General features: G+C 44.8%; 1 protein-coding gene across 2 annotated transcripts; it reads right to left on the minus strand.

The window, feature by feature from the left end:
- Positions 1-11361: 11361 nt before the first annotated feature.
- On the minus strand, positions 11362-15937 carry LOC5512616 (chymotrypsinogen B). Of its 2 annotated transcripts, XM_032382031.2 has the most exons (7): positions 15800-15937; positions 15024-15224; positions 13329-13541; positions 12773-13093; positions 12667-12684; positions 11818-11921; positions 11362-11425 (listed from the first exon to the last, which is right to left on the minus strand). In XM_032382031.2, the coding sequence occupies exons 1-6, from the start codon at positions 15849-15851 to the stop codon at positions 11821-11823; spliced, it is 906 nt and encodes a 301-aa protein (XP_032237922.2). In that variant the 5' UTR covers positions 15852-15937; the 3' UTR covers positions 11362-11425; positions 11818-11820. The 2 variants fall into 2 exon arrangements, with proteins under 2 accessions (XP_032237922.2, XP_001632947.3); XM_001632897.3 differs by lacking the exon at positions 12667-12684.
- Between the last annotated feature and the right edge of the window lie 3201 nt (positions 15938-19138).

A 19138-nucleotide genomic window follows, 5' to 3' on the forward strand; every position in this document is an offset into this window, starting at 1 on the left:
ATACGCCGCGGCCACCGCGAGTGCCGACAACCCCGCCTTGAGGGCGGTGTGGTCACTCTTTTCGCCCGACATGCTATGCGCAGCGGGGGCAGGGGCCGCGCCCTCTGCGTTCACTTTTGCAGGGGCGGAATCCTTGCTTTGCCGCCGGGACGGCACGCGGTCGACCCCGTGTTGCACCCTAGGTTGCCCACCGGCCATGTTATGAGCACCGACTGGCTTTGTCTCGGTGTTGATCGCGTTTGCGCCGAGCGTCATGGAGTCCATGGCTTTCTGCAGCATATTGTTGTAGTGTTGTATTGTTGTAGCCCACGACGCTTTGCGTGTTTATCACCAGATCGCTCGGCATCAGCCACACTCCTGGTGCGACCGCAAGACTCAGTCACACCTTGGCCTCCTGCACGGCTAACTGGTACTTTTGCACGCTTTGAGCGATGTCGTTTTCTATGATCGCGTCTTCGAGCAGCTTCGTGAACTCCGCCTGCGCCTCCATGGCCGGCCCACCGGCCCCTGCGATGGAGGAACCGACGTTTACCTGCGCGCCAAGCACTGTGTAGACGAACGCCTCGACCGAGCGGTCGAGTCTTCCTAGCCCTGCTTTTGTCAGCCCCTCGCCTTTGGGAGGCGCAAACCAGCTATATTGCACGCCCCCGTGGTCGTCGTTGCGTATGTAACCCACCTGCTTCCCACTATTGTACGTCCCACCTTCGTCGCTAAACTGATTGAGGTGGCTCGGGTACTCGTCCGCCGCCGTGTCGTAGCCACGGATCACGTGCACGTTGCGATACCCCCCCCCCCCCCCCCCCCAGGTAGAATACAAACACATCGCCTAGCCCGTGGTTCCGCCCGCCTTTCCATCGGAAGTCCGGCTTACGCGGCAAACCGAACTCTATACATAGACGCTCGAAAGCGGCCTTCTTGTAGGGGTTACCTTTTTGCGTGAACGGGCTGTCGCCAGGCAGGGGGGCGCCGAGCTCGTAGAGTATCCTCCGGGTGGTAAAGTACACGTGAAACCTTAGAAATCCCCTGATGACAGAGGGGAGCGTGGCGAAAGTGGGGTCAGTTAGGGACACCCCACATCCGGCATTTGCGCACCAGACCGCAAAGTTGAGCTGCTGTGGCCAGTACCCATAGGATGGCTCCGATAGCCACCGGCGAGACTCCTTGGCGGACTTGTGCGTGACTACTGTCTCTTTGAATATGTCTCGGACCCTAGTCGTGAATGATTTGTCCTCAGCCACGTGTATCTCCAGCTGCGTGAGTAGTGGGGTGATGTCCGAGGCCGTGCTCTCCACGGGGGTCGCGGGGACGGCGTAGAGCAGCTTTTGCGCGAGGGTCAGAGACCTAGGGAAACCTAGGGGAACCGGTTTTTTGACTTGTTCGGCTATAGCGTGTTTGATATGCTCGGCTACAGAGGCTCCCGCCGCAACTGCCGCCTTCTTCGTCTCCTCCTCCTTCCTTCGGGGGACCTCGTTCAGCATCTGCCAGCCTTCCCAATCCATGCTCAGCCCTATTAAACACGAAGGCGGGCTATGTTCAACACAATGGTGGTCCTACATGCTGTGTTTACCGGAGGTGAAGTGACGCTCTTCTCCGAGCAGCCGATAAGGCGCCCACGCTTCGTGGCGCTCCGGCAGTGCTCGCTGTTTAACAGCTGGTATAATCTTGAGCGGGAGCATCAGATAACGACTATAGCCTCCCTCCCGCCCATCGCTACTCTGCCAGCCGGGCACCACACGGCCGAGTCCATCGTGAAAACGACCAACCGCGCTCAGAGCCTGGATCCCCTCACCGGGAAGATCGCGCTCATGTCCACAGGCATTGCGTTCCTGAACGCCGAGCTTTGCTCACTATTTGGCCTAGAGGCTAAAGACAATCAGTTGGGGAGCGGGGCCTCGCACTGCCCTTGGGGGAGCCCCCACTTAAGGTGACTTTGCCGAAAATAGAGGCCCTCTACATCTTCTGCGATATCGTAGACCGCACGCAATGCCTCACCTTAGACGAGCCTTCAAACGTTCTCGCTTGCCTAGAAACCCGCGGGAGACCGCACGAGAAAGTCGTCTATGGGCCCGACATCCCCGTTTGTGTCGCAGCATCTTCCTCTGAGTTTGTCTCGAGTATCCGAAAATGGATCAGGGATGACCGCGGTAGACGGGTGGACTTTAAGGGCAAGCCTGTTCGCCTCGTATTAGAGCTAACCTAGGTCCGACATAACAGGCATGGCGAACAGCGACGTTAGCAGCGGTGGCATATACCCCCCGCTTCCCAGTGTCTGCCCGACGCCTACTGCTCCGGCAAGCACCGGCGGCGACGCGCAAAGTTTCCAACTCCAGATAATACGTGACACTCAGGCGGTTCTAGACAATGAGATAACGCATTATCGACAGGTGCGGAAGAAGTACAAGCGCGCCTTTGCCGTTACCCATGCTGTGTCTGTGGCATCCGGCATCGCTGCAGGGGCGCTTTCCAGCGCCGGGCTGGGAGTCTCTTTAAGTGGGATAGGGGTTCTGATCGGCGCTCCGCTGGCAGGGGTCGCTGGGCTGGTCGGTTTCGTGGGCGCGGGCGCGGGGGTGGTCTAGGGCTCTTACGAGAAAGGTGGCTAAACACGAAGACACGATGGTTTTAGCGGAGAGTAAGAAAAACTCGATCAGCGGGCTTGTCTCTAAGGCTCTGCAAGACGGGCGTATCTCAGACGATGAGTTTCGGCTAATACTTCGGGAACAAGAGAGATACAACGAGCTCAAGGCCGCTATCAGAGCTCGACACGGCCTCGCACCGCGTGATAAAAAATGCGGGAAAGGGCCCTCCCTGAAGGCACGCGAAAAGGCGAAAAAGAGACTGCGAAAAATTCGCGAGGAGTTCGGAAGCGAGGTGTTCGAGTAGAACTCAGGTTTAAACGCCACGCCAGCGGCTTTGAATTTACGGCCGAAAAACGGTTATTCCGCGCCCCGTAGGTCGGCGGCCCTCCTCGTTTTCGCGGCCCTCCCGACGCCATCGCTATTCGCCCCAAAGGGTCGTGTACGCGAAACGCGCCCGCGCCCTAATTAATTATTCATGCACGCGAAACGCGCCCACAATTGCCCTAATTAATTATTCATGTCCGCGAAATCGATTTGGCCTACATGAACAATTCCCAAAAGCTTATGTACGTGAAATCGATTTGGCCTACATTAGCAATTGCCAAAAGCTTATGTACGTGAAATCGATTTGGCCTACATTAGCTTTTGCCGATTATTCATGTACGTGAAACATTATACGCCTGATATATAGAGACGGGGCTGGGAGGCCCGGAGGGGCGATTCGCGCCTCCCAGGCCTAAGACGGGAGACGGGGCTGGGAGGCCCGGAGGGGCGATCCGCTAGTCCCACTAGTTTCTCTGAAACCCCCTGGTCCCCCCCAGAGACGCAAGCGTGAAAAAGACCACGATATTTTCCAGTCTACCTTTTAGTGGGCTGTGCGTGGCGTAATAGCGTTATAGAAGTATAGGACGAGAAAACACCGAAAAACAGGAACGCAAATTGGAAATCATCAACAAAAATTAAAACAAATCGAACATTGCGTCCTATGTCTTTCGCAGTTTTATTCAATTTTGGCAGCAAGCGGTTGAACTATTTCTCAAGTTTCGGGGGTTATCATACGCAGTACCTTTTGAGATATTAGTCCAGTCAATCCACGCAAATTTATAGCCTTACCAGAATGTAATGGCAACACAAACAATTTTATTGTTAAATGATAAAAAAATACATTCTAAACAACATCCCAAACGCTCTCTTGGGGGAACATGGTTTTTTAAATTTAACTTTTTTTTTTCTTTAATTTTACCACAGGGTAACCAATTCCCGTAAAAAGCGATAATAACAAAAACAGCTTTTTGTCTTGAATTGAGGCACTTTGCCATGCAAAATAAAAATAAAAACATGTGCATTGATTTATGCGTTTTTACCTCCCTTAAAGAATAGTGGGTTTCTTTATTTTTGGGCTCGCGAACGGAAAAATATATCGATAAATGAATGCTTTGTATGACTTGACTGAACAGACTGAGCCAACTGTCAAGCAGACAAATAATATCAGTACGTCAACATAGTTTTTACATTAGTACTTCAGGCGGGGTAGCGCTGGGTAAATCCAAGAGTTGCAGAGGCGCCGAGAGCCGCGTTTCAGAATCCGAGCCACAGGGAGCTCACCTCTACGGTTTAAATAAAGTTAGATTTTTTTTTCAGCTTTGCGTTGTTGTTGATTTAGTGCGTGTGTATCTCTTGTCTACTTTTTCGGCGCTCGGTTCTTTCTGGCGCTCTCTCATTGGTTAGCGGTCTAACGGCCGTCTCGTTTGTGAAATGGCTTCCATGTAACACGAAATTCGACAACGTGCAGAGGGAACGAGGGAACTAGCAGAAAATGAACTAGATGTGGGTCCCGCTTCTGTTACCTTTGAATAAAATTTTCATTATATTTACTTTATTCAGAGTTTGTAAGTGAAAAACGCTCTAAAGAGCGTTCGACTGTAAGAGTGTCGAAGTGTTTACCTAATCACTTCATGTACAGTAATGGTTGCTATGGCAATTTACATCCTCCGGCAACCCTCGTCCATTACCTGTCAAACAAAATAATGATACCTAGCATGCAAAAAAATGACACGACAAAAAGGAGGCGTCTTCTCACCTCCGTACATCTTGCTCCAATCTAGGAGTGGGACATCGGCTTTATCGGGGCGAGGAGTGCCTTTGACATTACGAGTTGGAGGTAATAAATTTGACCGATCTCGGTGTCGCTTGCGTCGGAAAACATGTGAATCTCAACTTTAGATGGATTTCAGAATCCTGGGGGTTTGACGCATCTTGGCATTTTCAGTTTGTCAAGAAGATAGAGTTCAGAACTTCACCTTTCACATCTGATGCAGGTGTCTTCGAGAACTGGATCATCTCAATTGTAGTTATAGTATAGGTCTAATTGTAGGATTTGTTTTTCAGTCAAAATGACAGGCGCAGCCATCCCGAGCGGGTCGTATACTGATGATACGGTGGACAGCATACCACGGCGTGTGGACGGCTTATCTTTGAGCTGGATTCTGAAGTCGAAGGTGTCTGTTTCAATGCACCAATATGTTCCTAGAGAACGTTGGATGGGCAGCGTATCGTGGCGTAGATCCAAGTCTTTTAGATCTCTCGAGCGGTATTCGGCGGGTAGTGACTCAAGAACTGCCTTGCTATTACTGGAGAATTTGTGTAGACGTAAGTTGACCGATGCACACATAGCTTGTGCACTCTTGATTTTGGATATGGCGTCTTCTACAGTGTAAATTGATTTCAATCCATCATCGACGTAGAACTCTTCTCGCAGAAAGTCGCTAGGCCCTTTGCCGTACTCTTCAATCCCATCTTTCGTTGTGGACGTAAATCCAAAATTCGCCACGCCGGGCGATAATACGGCCCCGAAAGATGGACATTCATCCTATATTCCTTGATTGGCTTGCTGGTGTCGCTGTCTTCGAACCACAAAAATCTGAGATGATCACGACATATCAACATATTTAAAAGCTATGAAACATCTGTTCTATGTCACATGACACTGCAAACTCTTTCTTGTGGAATCGTGATAGGACCCCTACTAGAGCTCTTATCCAATCCGGTCCCTATAACAGATGCTTGTTGAGGGAGTCTCCGAAGACAGCGCTGCAGTCGAAAACAACTCTTATCTGTTCAGGCTTCTTTGGGTGGTAGACTTGAAAGTGGAGAAGGAACCACACTTTTCCTTCAGGTGCTTCTCTTCTTCGGGTACTGGACTTGCATGTCTGCGTTGGAGTATCTTCTCCACAAACTCGACGTAATCATGGTGTAACTTCTAATCATTGTGAAGTCTCTTCTTTAGACCAAGCAGTTGCTTTAAACAGTATTCGCGATTATTCGGTATATTAACCTCATCTGCCTTGAAAGGCAACGACAATTCCAAGTTACCTTTGGAATTCTTGTGAATGTCTTCTTCGAGTAACTTGTTTAATCTTCTGTCTTCTTCTGACTCTGTCTGTTTCGTTCCTCGGATTAGTATCCGATTGTAATGGAGCGCGTTTAGTTTAGCTGCAACATTTCTTGTAACTCTTTCGGTGACGTTATGTCTTTACTCACAGTGCCATTACCGAGCTACGGTACTATGTCGCGCTGTGGCTTGTCTTCCCTGATCACAGAAATGCGGTTTACTGTCGCCTGATTGGGGGATAACTTGTATTCTTCAGCCCACGGCTCATCGCCGCCGCCGTGTGTCTCCTCAGTCTAGCGTTTGCACTGTGATGGCCTGTTTTTGACAACAGTTCAGCTTGTAATGAGTTTTAGCTTACGGCTTTTACACACCAGGAAAGTGTCCTAGGGCACCATTAAGTCTGTTTGGGAATAGTTAATGCTTTGCTTATGGATGTTTGCTCGCTGAAGTTGATTCAAAGAGCAAATTCCTTGTTCGGGCTTTGTAATGATTAATCGGGAGGACTTCTTTTGACCGGAGTCGTACCTTTATTTTGATAAGTCAGTAGGATGAAGAGTGAAGAGGATTTACAATGTGGTCCTGTTTGTAGTAAAACAAGTAGTACGTTTGATTGACAAGCACTGACCACGGGTGCAGAGGGCAGTGATTGGACGGTACTTGACAATGCAAACAGTTACATCAGATATCATTGATTGTCGGCAAAATCAGCGATAACAACGGAAAGCTTTGAAAATAATTTAAGGATACAAAACGAATGTCCTTTGCCATGAAACTAAGGGAGTCAGTAGGAAAGGTAAAAAGATAACTTTGGAGAAACAAACATTTAACTTGTAATCGAAAGTTAACGAACGTAAGGGGAAAAGAAGTGGTCGCTCAAGTAGCGTAGGTGTGGTGTTGGGTGACTTGGATTAGCATAAGTAATCAGATTACCAAAAAACAGTAGAGCTAAGCACCTCCTACTTGAGTGTGGGTGGTCCTATGTGCTGTGTTAATGATACCGACAGTCAACGTCCGACATCAAAAGGAACTATATCGAAAGAAGACTCGTTAACTAACTGATTCAACGGAAAGTAGAAGACAGATGATTTCCGAAACATGGTGCGATCCCACAAAGGTCATTATTTTACTCATCCTTATAATTAAACGAACATCCTCCTATGCTAAAAGCTAATTATGCTTCAAGAATAATTTTAACCTTGATTTATCCTTAGAGTAATTATATCTTGACTTGTATATCTCCTTACTTCCTTTAACTACGATCTAACATAATCTATCATAACAGCTTCACCGAGTAAGAAGGGATTTTTTTAGTGAATGGCCCCATATTCTTCAATGAAAAACATTTTTGCCAGCCAACCACATTTAAAAATTGTTTTTAGGTTTATTCTAGGATTCTTGGACCAGGAAATGTTTTGTTTGGCTTTGGAGCAAAAGTACAAATGAAAATGTCAAATTCATAATCATTCAATGTAGGCATGCAAAATGGCGGATGGAAGCGTCTTGAAGGCTGACTTGGAGATACAGTCGAACCTCTATTAAGCGGTCATCCTCGGGACTTAGCTTAGTGACCGCTTAATAGAGGTTGACCGCTTAATAGAGATTTCGCTATTTTCGCCCCTAAATTAGCGTAAATCGGGCTGTAATTATACGTAAGAACTTTTTATTATAATTAACAACAGTAACAATCATGTTAGCCCTAAGACGGGGCCTGGTGCATTCCAATTTGATCCAGAAATGTTTGAAACCGCCTAGTCAGTTTGTTTTTGCCTATACGGCTCTTGTGGCTTTGCCCAATTCTATGGGCATGAGCTACTTTCACTGGCGTTATGTAAAGTAAATGATAATAATAATAATAATAAGTTTATTATACCAGTAGCAGATTACATCTGAATTATAGGTATAGTCAGCATTACATAATACATTAAAGCGATACATTTAAGGCGAATTTGCTTGTGCAGAAATTTCCAAAGCGGTCAGTGTTGGTTGGTTTCACAATTACATTGGCACGAGATCTTAAATTATAAGTGTAGTTCAATCTATCTATACGATTCGTTACAAGGTTGTACAGCGGGTTACTGGGAGCTAACGACATTATGAGTTTCTCACAAGATTCAGAACGTCTCTTAGCTAGGGTTGGGAGGCCTGCGAGGGCAAGTGCCTCCTGGTATGATGTACCAGGAAAGACGATCGATAAAGCGCGTTTCTGGACTCTTTCTAATGCATGACTAAGATACTGAGGAAGGTCGGCAAAGACCGCGCACGCGTACTCCATGATAGGTCTAATTAGACAACAATAAACTTGAATTATTTCACTGTCTGCTACACCAGAACGTTTAAGCTTTCTGAGGGCGTATAATCTGCGGTTTGCCTTTGCAATAACATAGTTACAGTGTGGGCCCCAAGAAAGGTCCTCCGAGATGAAAACCCCGAGAAACTTGAAGGACTTGACACTCCCTATTGTAGTACTACCGACTAAAAGGGGCGGACACTCGTAGCTATTATATTGCAAAAAGTCAAACCGCAGAGTCTTACATTTCTTTGGATTAAGCGCAATGTTGTTACTACAGGCGAACGAATTAATGCTGTTTACAACATGACTGAGAATAGAAGGAGAGTTGCGAGGTACAATTTCCATTATTGTCAAGTCGTCAACGTATTTCGCTCTAGGAAACTAGCCTGTTTATCATTACTGCAAATAATAGCGGACTGAGTCTTGTTCCTTGGGGAATTCCCCCATTAAGGCTTATTAAAGGTGATGAAGCAAGAGAGATCTTAACGTATTGCGTCCTATCTAGCAAGAAGGCTGCCAGCCACCTGAGCAAACATGGGTGAATATCATAAAGCTTGAGCTTATCCAATAAGATCTTATGGTCTGTGAGATCACAGCCCTTCCTAAAGTCACCGAAAAATAGCCTGACCCAACAGTTCCCCTTGTCCAATGCCTCAAGAGCCAAATGCAAGATGTATATAATGGCGTGGGTGGTACACTTTCCGGCCACAGCAAATTGTTTAGGGCCCATGTCTCTTAGGATGGTTGGGAGAACTCTTGACAGTGTAAAGCCCTCCATCACTTTCGCTGTCTGGGATGTAAGAGATATCGGCCTGATGTGCTCTTTGATATCACGGGGAGTTAATTGCTTGGGTAGTGGGCGGACGACAGCACATTTCAGTAAGGCGGGTAAGAACCCTTCGCGTAGCGAGGTGTTGTACAAGTCTTTTACAACCGAAGCCAATTCAAAGGCAAACTCCTTCAGTATTACATTAGGGACCCCGTCAGGCCCGGCGGATTTTCTAGCTTGAACTGAGCGTAGCGCTTTATAGGCTTCGTATTCAGAAACAAGCAAGTTCTCGGGTATGTCTTGCAGCGGAATATCGGCTACATTCTGAGGGGATAGGGGTAAGAAGCCAGAGGTCAAGCTCGCAAAGAAGTTGTTGATTCTCCCACAGAGGGTGTCAACGGAGTCAATGTCTTGACCATCAATCAATTGGCGATACCTTTCACCCTCGCTACACGAGACTCCAGAGATGCTTTTCACCTCTTTCCACCATCGCCGCACATTTGTGTTCTTCAGATTCTTTACTTTGGAGTCGTAGTTGGTTCTTTTGCACGTGGAGATAGCAGCTGCACCTTTATTACGTAAGGATTTGAATATCGGAGAATCCTTTCCATGCTTTAACAGAGAGCGCTGTCTTTTGGAGATTGCATGTTTTATGTACGGGGTAATCCATGGCTTGTCATTGCTGCAGCGACGTGAGACTCTAACGGGGAGAAATTTGTTGACAGAATCAGTAAGAGTCTTAAAGAAGATCTGGAATTTTTCCTCGCAGCTACTAGCAGAGAAAATCGCGCTCCTGGAAAAGCTTGCAATCCAGTGACCAAAGTGCGTTAAGGTGATGTTTAGGTGATGTTACACGCGTCGTTTCCGTCGATATCCGTCATTAAGCGTTTGCGCGATTTTGGAAAACGAATCAAAAACTCGCAGTGGGTTGCCGTACTCAAAAACTCACAAATCTGACCCAGTTGCATCCATTCGGGGATACCATGAGTATATGACTGAGTGGGAACCAGCACTAGAAGATGTTTACAAACTTATGCGGGAACCAACTAACATAAAGGATCCGAATTCTGTTGCAACCGTAAGAGAAAAAGCCGACAAAACGGTGATGGATGGAGACGGTCACCCGAATACTCTAGTTGACGATTACGAAGTTATTAGGCATATTCCCAAACTGATGTCAACGTGGGTTACCAAATATCTCAAGAGACCTATGAACTGTGAGAAAGTCGTAGTCAAAGGGAAGTGGGTGAACAGAGGTGGTGGCTATGGACTCGAGATTCCTTGTGAATACATATTTGAAGTTTTTCTTCTAGCTGATTAAAGCGGAATTGGTAATCGAGGAATTTGATGCCACTGATCCGCACAAGACCACACAAGTCTCACAAGACGATTAGCCATAGTAATTAGATTAGACAGTTAAAAATATGACGAAATATGACGTGCACTTTCTGTTGTCATGCTGACAAATATTGATGATGACCGTTTAATAGAGGTGAAAAACAATGAAATCAACCAATTGGGACCCTCCTTTGGTGACCGCGTCCGCTTAATAGAGGTGACCGCTCAATAGAGGTAAAATTTACAGTAAATATAAGGGGGAAAATTAGGGACTTTGGTAAATGACCGTTGAATAGGGGGTGACCGCTCAATAGATGGCCGCTTAATAGAGGTTCGACTGTATCAGCGTTCATAATGGTTAATATGATCCCTGATGAAGCGGAATAAAAATCTTGCAGGCTTGTCGAACATAATGATGGACATAATACTGGACAATATCTTGTCCAGTATTTGCATCTTTGGTCCATATCCGCACAAGCTTGAGAGTGAAAAACACACGGTTAGTATTATTATTATCACTTCACAAGAATGTTTATTTGTGACTAAGCAGTGTTTGCTTGTCTTTTTTCATAGTTGGGTATTTTGTGTCTTTTTTGGTGTGAAATGTTTCTTAGTTATCGTATTTGTTTATAAATTGGTCAGAAATCAAGGCTATGATATTTAAAATGGATGCGCTTGGATGCGCTTTTGAAGGCGTCTATGCCTTGGATGAATCTTTGAGTATGCGGGTCTGGTCATATTTAGTTTGCACCAATATTTGATGGGGGGCTTCCTGCCCAAGATGGCGGCTGTGATATTTGAACTCCGTGTTTTCGTGGTTTTTATGCCGAAAAAAACTACCAAAGCCTCTACATGTAGGCCAGAGAGGTTAAAGCAGAATTTTAAAAGTTCCAATAGCAGAGTTACCCTGTGAAAGGACGATCATCCCCGTTGTTAATTTCTACTAAGAGTCGCCCCAATCCTTTTTCCCAGGGAAGAATGAACAAAGACACGTGGATGTGTTGCTTTCTGTTTATTTCAATTTTTCAAATAGGGATTACCAGGGGAAATCTTGATAGAACCTGTCAACAGAAAAAGGCCATTTTAGCGAGAAAAACTGGAATTTGCATTCATTTTATTTGAAAAGGACAAACGAATAAAATTAATGTTTCTGTCGACATCTTTGATCTTGTTTCGATTTAGCCGAGGGGCACAGCCTAGCCCCTTCTGGTCATTCCCTTATATTTTTTGAAAATATTGGGGGGGGGCACATGCCCCCACTGCCCCATCCCCTGCTACGGCCCTGATGAATATAAATGTTTGTGTGCTTTCTTTGTTAGAGTATGGTCAGGGTGATTTATTAGGGCAGATCAAGTTCTTTTAATCCTTTGATTTTAATTAAGTAGTTAGTATTTTGCTTGTTCTAAGAATCAGCCTTCATATGAACCTCAAAGGGATCAGGGATCATATTTACCTCTTAACAAAGTTTGCAGGTCTTCTTGCAGGCTTGTCGAACATAACGATGCCAGCTACAATATCTTTTCCAGTATTTGCATCTTTGGTGCCTATCCGCACAAGCTTGAGAGTGAAAAACACACGGTTAGTATTATTATTATCACTGCCCAAGAATGTTTACTACCCCGAGGAAGAAGAAAGCTGCGTAACGAAATAGTATGGGTAGTGCCGAACGCACCGAGCGAACTGTGCGAGAGTGGGGGGGGATTTATTGTTGTCAGAAAAAAGTAAAAAATTAGTTACAAAAAATGTGATTTTCTGCGTCTGTTATTCTCGTGATTTACTACCCCGAGGAAGAAGAAAGCTGCGAAACGAAATAGTATGGGTAGTGCCGGTTGGGGGGGGGAGGGGTGGGTGGGTGGCAGAACAAAATTCAACTTCTTTCACAGCAAACTGTGCGTGAGTGGGGGGGGGGGAATTTATTGTTGTCAGAAAAAAAAGTAAACAATTTGTTACAGAGAATGTGATTTTCTGCGCCTGTTATTCTCGTGATTCATTCAAGATTTCTAAAGTGGAGATAGTATGGTACTTGTGTAGAGATACAGAAATTTCAAAGGATAAGGCTAGTCAAAGTCAAATTCAATTCCAATGCATATTGTAGATGGTATGTATCAGATGAACCATTCGCAGATGCTAAAGATATTCTTTTACGTTCGCTTCAAGGAATCTCATTGATCTAGACATGGTATCCAATTTCCTTAATCCGTTACTTTTACTGTATTTATCAGTCCTTTGTCACACTTTCAGAAGGTATAGGTGGAATTCGAAACTGGTATCTAAGTCACACATGCTAGCTATGGCAACTTACATCCTCCACCTCCGCCACCTGTGAATCAAAGTACTTAACGTCAGTATGTAAGACAGTTGACACTACAAATAGAGAAGGGTCAATATGAAAGGAAGTGTCATCTCACCTCCGCCCATCTTGCCGTTAATCCAGCTAACAAAGTTGCTGATGCGAGCGAATACGGTGTAGTGATCTGTTCTGCACATGGAATGGCCCCAGCTGACCGCGCCTCGAAGTACCCATTTGCCACCCTCTTCACACACGAACGGGCCACCGCTGTCGCCTTGGCAACCGCCTTTCCCCTGTCCACCGGCGCAGATCATGCTCGTCGAGTCCACGGGGACGAGTCTTCCATTCGTTCTCTGGCAATCGGAGTCACCAGCAACGGGAAGCATGGCTTGTTGGAGAATACCGGCAGCCGAGCCACCGCCCACCGTACGCCCCCATCCTAAAACGGACAGCGTTAGATTTCATACACCAGCTAGCAGAATCGCGCAAAAGCTTTGTTATACATTAAGCTGTGAAGACACGCGCAGGGATTGGAAAAATCACTAAAACCTTATTCATCGTTAAATTGATACAATTTGATAAAGAAGAAGAGTGTTCTCGAAACACAGGCCGGTGATTCGATATCAATCACCAAAACCTTTCACTACCATATCTTGTGTCATGTGATCTCCTACCTGTAATATAACACCTCGCCCCAGCCTGCGCGCGGCTTCCCGAGCTAGGTAGACAGACGGTGTTGACTTTGTCACTGGCCTTGACCGGTTCATGGAGCTGAAGAAGTGCTATGTCGTTTTTCAAGTGACGCATGCTGAACTGCTCGTGCTTGAAGAGTTGCTTGAGTCGGAAGGTATTTTGAACAGGTGTGTTTCCAGTGCGGTGATGCGCACCTGATGGGAAAAAGTTAGATCATTATTTGTACAGGTTCTTGGGTTCTTGGTGAACGTGTTTTTTAATCATTATTATATACATATATTCAATACTAAAAGAAGGTTGCTTGGAGGAGTAGGGCATAGATTACGTGGAAATAAACGCTAAGCAGGAAGGGTAGGAAATAATGGATTTAGTTTTAAATATTCCGAGCTCTTGTCTGCCATGACCAACTGTTAAACTGCTTTCTGGCTTCTGTCATTCAAACAAACCTAATCTTTGAATTTTAACGGGATATGTTTTCTCTACCCTCTGACAATTCAAGTCTTCCGGCAGAAGCAAAAATGTATATTTTTGCTTAATGTTTATTACCAAGAGACCATGATATAAGAGAATGAATCCCCGTGGCCCATGATAACGTCCAAAAAAGCTATTTTTAGATTGCGCGAGCTTGTCAATCATAGCATCCATACATGGTTCGTCGCGCCATATTTGGTTATGGGCACCACGAGCTAGTACAATTTTACACCAATTTTTTTCCCTCTGCACTTCTTTACTTCGTTCGCTACCTGTTTTTATCCTTTTAGCTTCTCTTCAAGGCTCATGATCACAATGCTACTCATGGGGTGGTGTCCTGTTATCTGTTAAGTTATCTAATGTTCAGTTATCTAAATGTTATATAAATAATTGAACGGGAAGACGTCGGGGAGACGGTGAATTTGGAGTTCATTCAAGATGCATCGTGCCGACTCCTAAAAAGTTCTTTTTCTTTATTTTTCAAGCACATGTTCAGAAATCATGTCACTCAAGAAACCCTTGTCACTGGAATAAGATCTACTTCATTATAAAAACTTGAAATCTTTTATTTGTAATATCGGTGTGAATATAATGGTATTAAGTTTTGGATGTATCTTTTTCATTAAAAGGGAATCGGAAGAGAATTGTGTTTTGTAAACACAGATTTATGATTGATTGTTGTGTTATAATTTGCTAATCAGCAGTGAAAACTTTTACTGGGAAAGTTGGTCCCAGAGCCTAAAATCACGTACTGTATGCATTTAAATGTCCCAGAAACGGTTGATTGGCTCCAGCGTACTCTATGGAAGATCATTTGTACAGCGTTCGTAACAAAGGAAGGTATTTTCGGTCAAAAAGATTTCTTAAACATCCTTTGCCGGATCACATTGCTCAAGATGTGATCGCGCGTAAGACTCATGTTGCTAGGAAACGTGAGCGCTAACCAATCAGAGACGTATCTAAAAATAACTGCTTGTTCTAAAAATAGTTTTTACGGACGTCATCATTGGAAAATACCCTAATACGGGGGGATTCGTTCTATTACATCATGGCCTCTTGTTATTACACAACACGGTAACCGCTTGGTCTGGGGTTCCAGTCGACATAATGTGCCGCAGTACAACATTTTATCGCTTGGAATTTATGAGGGGCGAGCTAGCAGTAATGTATAAGAAAACAGAAACTAAGCCCAATTGTTTACTAACCTACAACAACAGTGTAGCCGCTGGGTGTGGGGTTCCTGTCAACGCAATGTGCAGCAGTCACGACCCAGTCTTTCGCGATCAGGGACCCCCCGCAGATGTGTCGACCGTTGACTCGCAGACTGATCTGCCATGGCCACGAATGTTGCTGCGCGTTGTCGCCATTCACCACTCGCGACGTGCCATAAGGGCGCTTTCCACACGCTGGGAAAGAAAGGGAAATAAAACATTAGTGAGTATGAGATGGATGAACTCCTTTCAGATAACTCGAACCTTCAAGGGAGATGGCCAACAGCACCTAAACACACTAAACGGGGAGATCTGAGATACTGGATTGTTTAGCCTGCTTGCAGGCGATACTCGGGGCGGGACTTTTTTATAAGAACGTGTAATTTTTAGTTGAGACTGAGCCGTTCTTATTTTTGAAGCACTTTTAAGGCTGGAAATGATCTTAAAGGGTATTCTGTTTCAGTCAAAAATTCAATATTGTATAAGAAAGAGCATTACACAAGTAATCAACATTAAACAATATGATTCTGCATTTTAGAACTGATCACACAAGCTAATAAAACATAAAATTTTGCTGCTTTCTATTGGCCTCCATATGTCCTTAGCATGTCCATGGAGTTTGCTGAAATATCAGGCTGAACTTTCTTAAAACAATGAAAAAGGAAGAGTGTAGTGAATAGAAAGGAATCAAAAGAACTTGAACAAGCAATCATGAAACACCATCGAAAGAGATTGAGGGAAGAGCGTGTACTTATCTTGCAAGTACCTACCATCTATGAAGCTTGGCCCTAACAGGGCAAGTGCTAGAAGTAGGGTGTACATCGTTCAATGGTTTGAAGCGATTGTGCTCGAGGTAGAGCTTCATGCTTTATTATATGCTTGCTCATAGTGTTTCACCTGCAAGCTGCAGCTCCAAAAATGCAAACTTACGCAACCTCATTCAGTGGTTCTGTTGGTTCACGCGCGCGATACTTCAAATAGTATGAAAAACGTAAAGACATTCTTGAAGTACCATTGACATAAGCGTAGACTGCTGAGCAACCAAGCTTTTCAATCCGAGCTCATTGTGCTAATCTCTCAAAAGAGAATAAGAGAATTAAGTCCAATCAAGACTTTACCATCAAAATGGCTTTCATTATTATCCTGTACTAAAGAGGGGTGTGTGAATAAAAAAAATGGATTTGGTTTAAGCTGGAGTCTCTTGCAGTTACAGAAATAAAGGTATCATTGTACAGGCCCGCAAATGATCCCCGGCCCACAAATGACCCCCGGCCCACAAATGACCCCCGGCCCACAAATGACCCCCGGCCCACAAATGATCCCCGGCCCACAAATGACCCCCGGCCCACAAATGACCCCCAAAAAGCACACGGTAGGCGTGCATACGATCCCGGAAAAACAACAGCAGGCCCGTAAATAAGACCGTAATAATTTACGGAATGGAACGCGGAATGATTGCTCGACTAGCCGCGAGTACACTGTGGTAACTGCCCTCCATAACTTCTCAGCAAGTCTCAGTGCAATACAACTCTGCATCAACCGAGAATGCTAATTATTTGAAACAAAAATTAAATAAAAAAAAAACAGGTAGGAGATAGGCACCACCCTGTGCCGCCAAACAGGGGGTCATTTTAAGGATAGTAAAATTTCCCATATAGGAGCTTTCCCTTTTATAGCGGAATCTCGTGTTTAAAACTACGGACTGACGGAAGCAAAGATTTCTATTAAAACAATGCTACTTAAAGGCTCGTACGCAGGAGCGGCTGAGGCGTGTGCGCAGTCATAGGTACCCTATATGGGAAATTTTACTATTCTGAAAATAAATGCTAAAAAGGTTAAACCACTTTAGAATTGAAGCTTTCTTCAAAAGTAGTGGACACTTTGTATTGTTTGCTCCAATCTTTCCCAAATAAACAATCATATTATTGCAAACTTTACCACGAAACTAATCAAGCTTTCCGATAAATTTTATCTACTAGTTAGTCTACTTTATAGATATCTGATTTCCGGTGTTGTCGTACCAAATGATTATTGACAAAATATTTGTTTATGTCTCAAATACACAATCAGTTGAGCATGTTTGCAGCCATTCAGCCGGTGTTTTTCGCTATGCGCCGAAGCGTGGCCGCCATCTTGTTTTGTTCTGGCCGCGCGCTTGCTGGGAGGAGAGGTGTTGTAACAACCGTCATACTTTCCCATCCTCCTACTTGAAAAAACGCGGGGTAAACGCCATGCAAGAGGGCTGGGTCGAGCAAAAAGTAATAACTGAGCATTATACTGATCCCAACATGAAGGGGATAAGATTGTGTTTATGGTCGAGTGTAGCGTAAAACTAGATTTTACTATATTAGTAAAACTATTCTGAAAACGACGGCTTTGTGGCTAAATCTATATATTATTAAGTAATCGAAACACTTCTTACACTACTCTCAGAATATCAGGAATTTTTGCCCAAGAAGTTGCCGATATTCAGTGTTCATACACAAGCATGCTTTTGTGACCTGGTGTCTATGGCAAGTCTCGAATGAAATTACTTAAAATCTGCCATTTTAGGACAAAATGATAATCACATTTAATCTTTGTGTCCGTTGATAGTCCAGCTTGCTAGGTGCGTCGCCTTCATTCATGCCTGGTGTTTACCGCAAACAAACTCATGCGTCGCTCGTTATCTTTGACTGTTGAAAGGACTGTTTGAACAGGGCACTATCAAACGACATGTTTGGCAAATACCCTAAAGACTGTGATGGCAAAGTGTTTTATTTTTGGTTTTATGGTTTTGCTTTCGTGAGTAGCATGCCCTGCTGGCAGAGGTTGTTCTAGGCGTCGCCCCTGAGCTAATGCACACGCATACAGCGCGCATAGTTCCTATTCATTATTATACAGGCAACGCGCGATTTAGATGGTTGGTCACAGGGGAGGTTACAGGGGAGGTGGATTAGACGCACATCCACCCCCCTTTTGAGCAAAAAAAAAGTGAAAAGTCACTTTGTTTGAAGAAACTACGGAGAAGGTACTGTCCATGTGCCATCTGCTTGACTTTGCTGACGCGACAAATTCAATTCAGCTTGAAGTTTTGCTAGATCTTTGTGACCTACCAAGAACCACTTGATCAGTTATAAGAGCAGTTACAGAAATAAAGGTATCATTGTACAGGCCCGCAAATGATCCCCGGCCCACAAATGACCCCCGGCCCACAAATGACCCCCGGCCCACAAATGATCCCCGGCCCACAAATGACCCCCGGCCCACAAATGACCCCCAAAAAGCACACGGTAGGCGTGCATACGATCCCGGAAAAACAACAGCAGGCCCGTAAATAAGACCGTAATAATCTACGGAATGGAACGCGGAATGATTGCTCGACTAGCCGCGAGTACACTGTGGTAACTGCCCTCCATAACTTCTCAGCAAGTCTCAGTGCAATACAACTCTGCATCAACCGAGAATGCTAATTATTTGAAACAAAAATTAAATAAAAAAAAACAGGTAGGAGATAGGCACCACCCTGTGCCGCCAAACAGGGGGTCATTTTAAGGATAGTAAAATTTCCCATATAGGAGCTTTCCCTTTTATAGCGGAATCTCGTGTTTAAAACTACGGACTGACGGAAGCAAAGATTTCTATTAAAACAATGCTACTTAAAGGCTCGTACGCAGGAGCGGCTGAGGCGTGTGCGCAGTCATAGGTACCCTATATGGGAAATTTTACTATTCTGAAAATAAATGCTAAAAAGGTTAAACCACTTTAGAATTGAAGCTTTCTTCAAAAGTAGTGGACACTTTGTATTGTTTGCTCCAATCTTTCCCAAATAAACAATCATATTATTGCAAACTTTACCACGAAACTAATCAAGCTTTCCGATAAATTTTATCTACTAGTTAGTCTACTTTATAGATATCTGATTTCCGGTGTTGTCGTACCAAATGATTATTGACAAAATATTTGTTTATGTCTCAAATACACAATCAGTTGAGCATGTTTGCAGCCATTCAGCCGGTGTTTTTCGCTATGCGCCGAAGCGTGGCCGCCATCTTGTTTTGTTCTGGCCGCGCGCTTGCTGGGAGGAGAGGTGTTGTAACAACCGTCATACTTTCCCATCCTCCTACTTG

The sequence above is a fragment of the Nematostella vectensis genome, chromosome 3 (genome assembly GCF_932526225.1).
Source record: "Nematostella vectensis chromosome 3, jaNemVect1.1, whole genome shotgun sequence".
NCBI classification, from domain to species: Eukaryota; Metazoa; Cnidaria; class Anthozoa; order Actiniaria; family Edwardsiidae; genus Nematostella; species Nematostella vectensis.

Excerpts from the sequence above, each read along its gene's own strand:
- LOC5512616 (XM_032382031.2), bottom strand. The coding sequence starts at position 15,851 with ATGTACACCCTACTTCTAGCACTTGCCCTGTTAGGGCCAAGCTTCATA. Across the intron at positions 15,225-15,799 it reads AGGGCCAAGCTTCATAGATG|CGTGTGGAAAGCGCCCTTAT; the intron begins GTAGGTACTTGC and ends TTTCTTTCCCAG. Across the intron at positions 13,542-15,023 it reads CGGCTACACTGTTGTTGTAG|GTGCGCATCACCGCACTGGA; the intron begins GTTAGTAAACAA and ends TTTTCCCATCAG.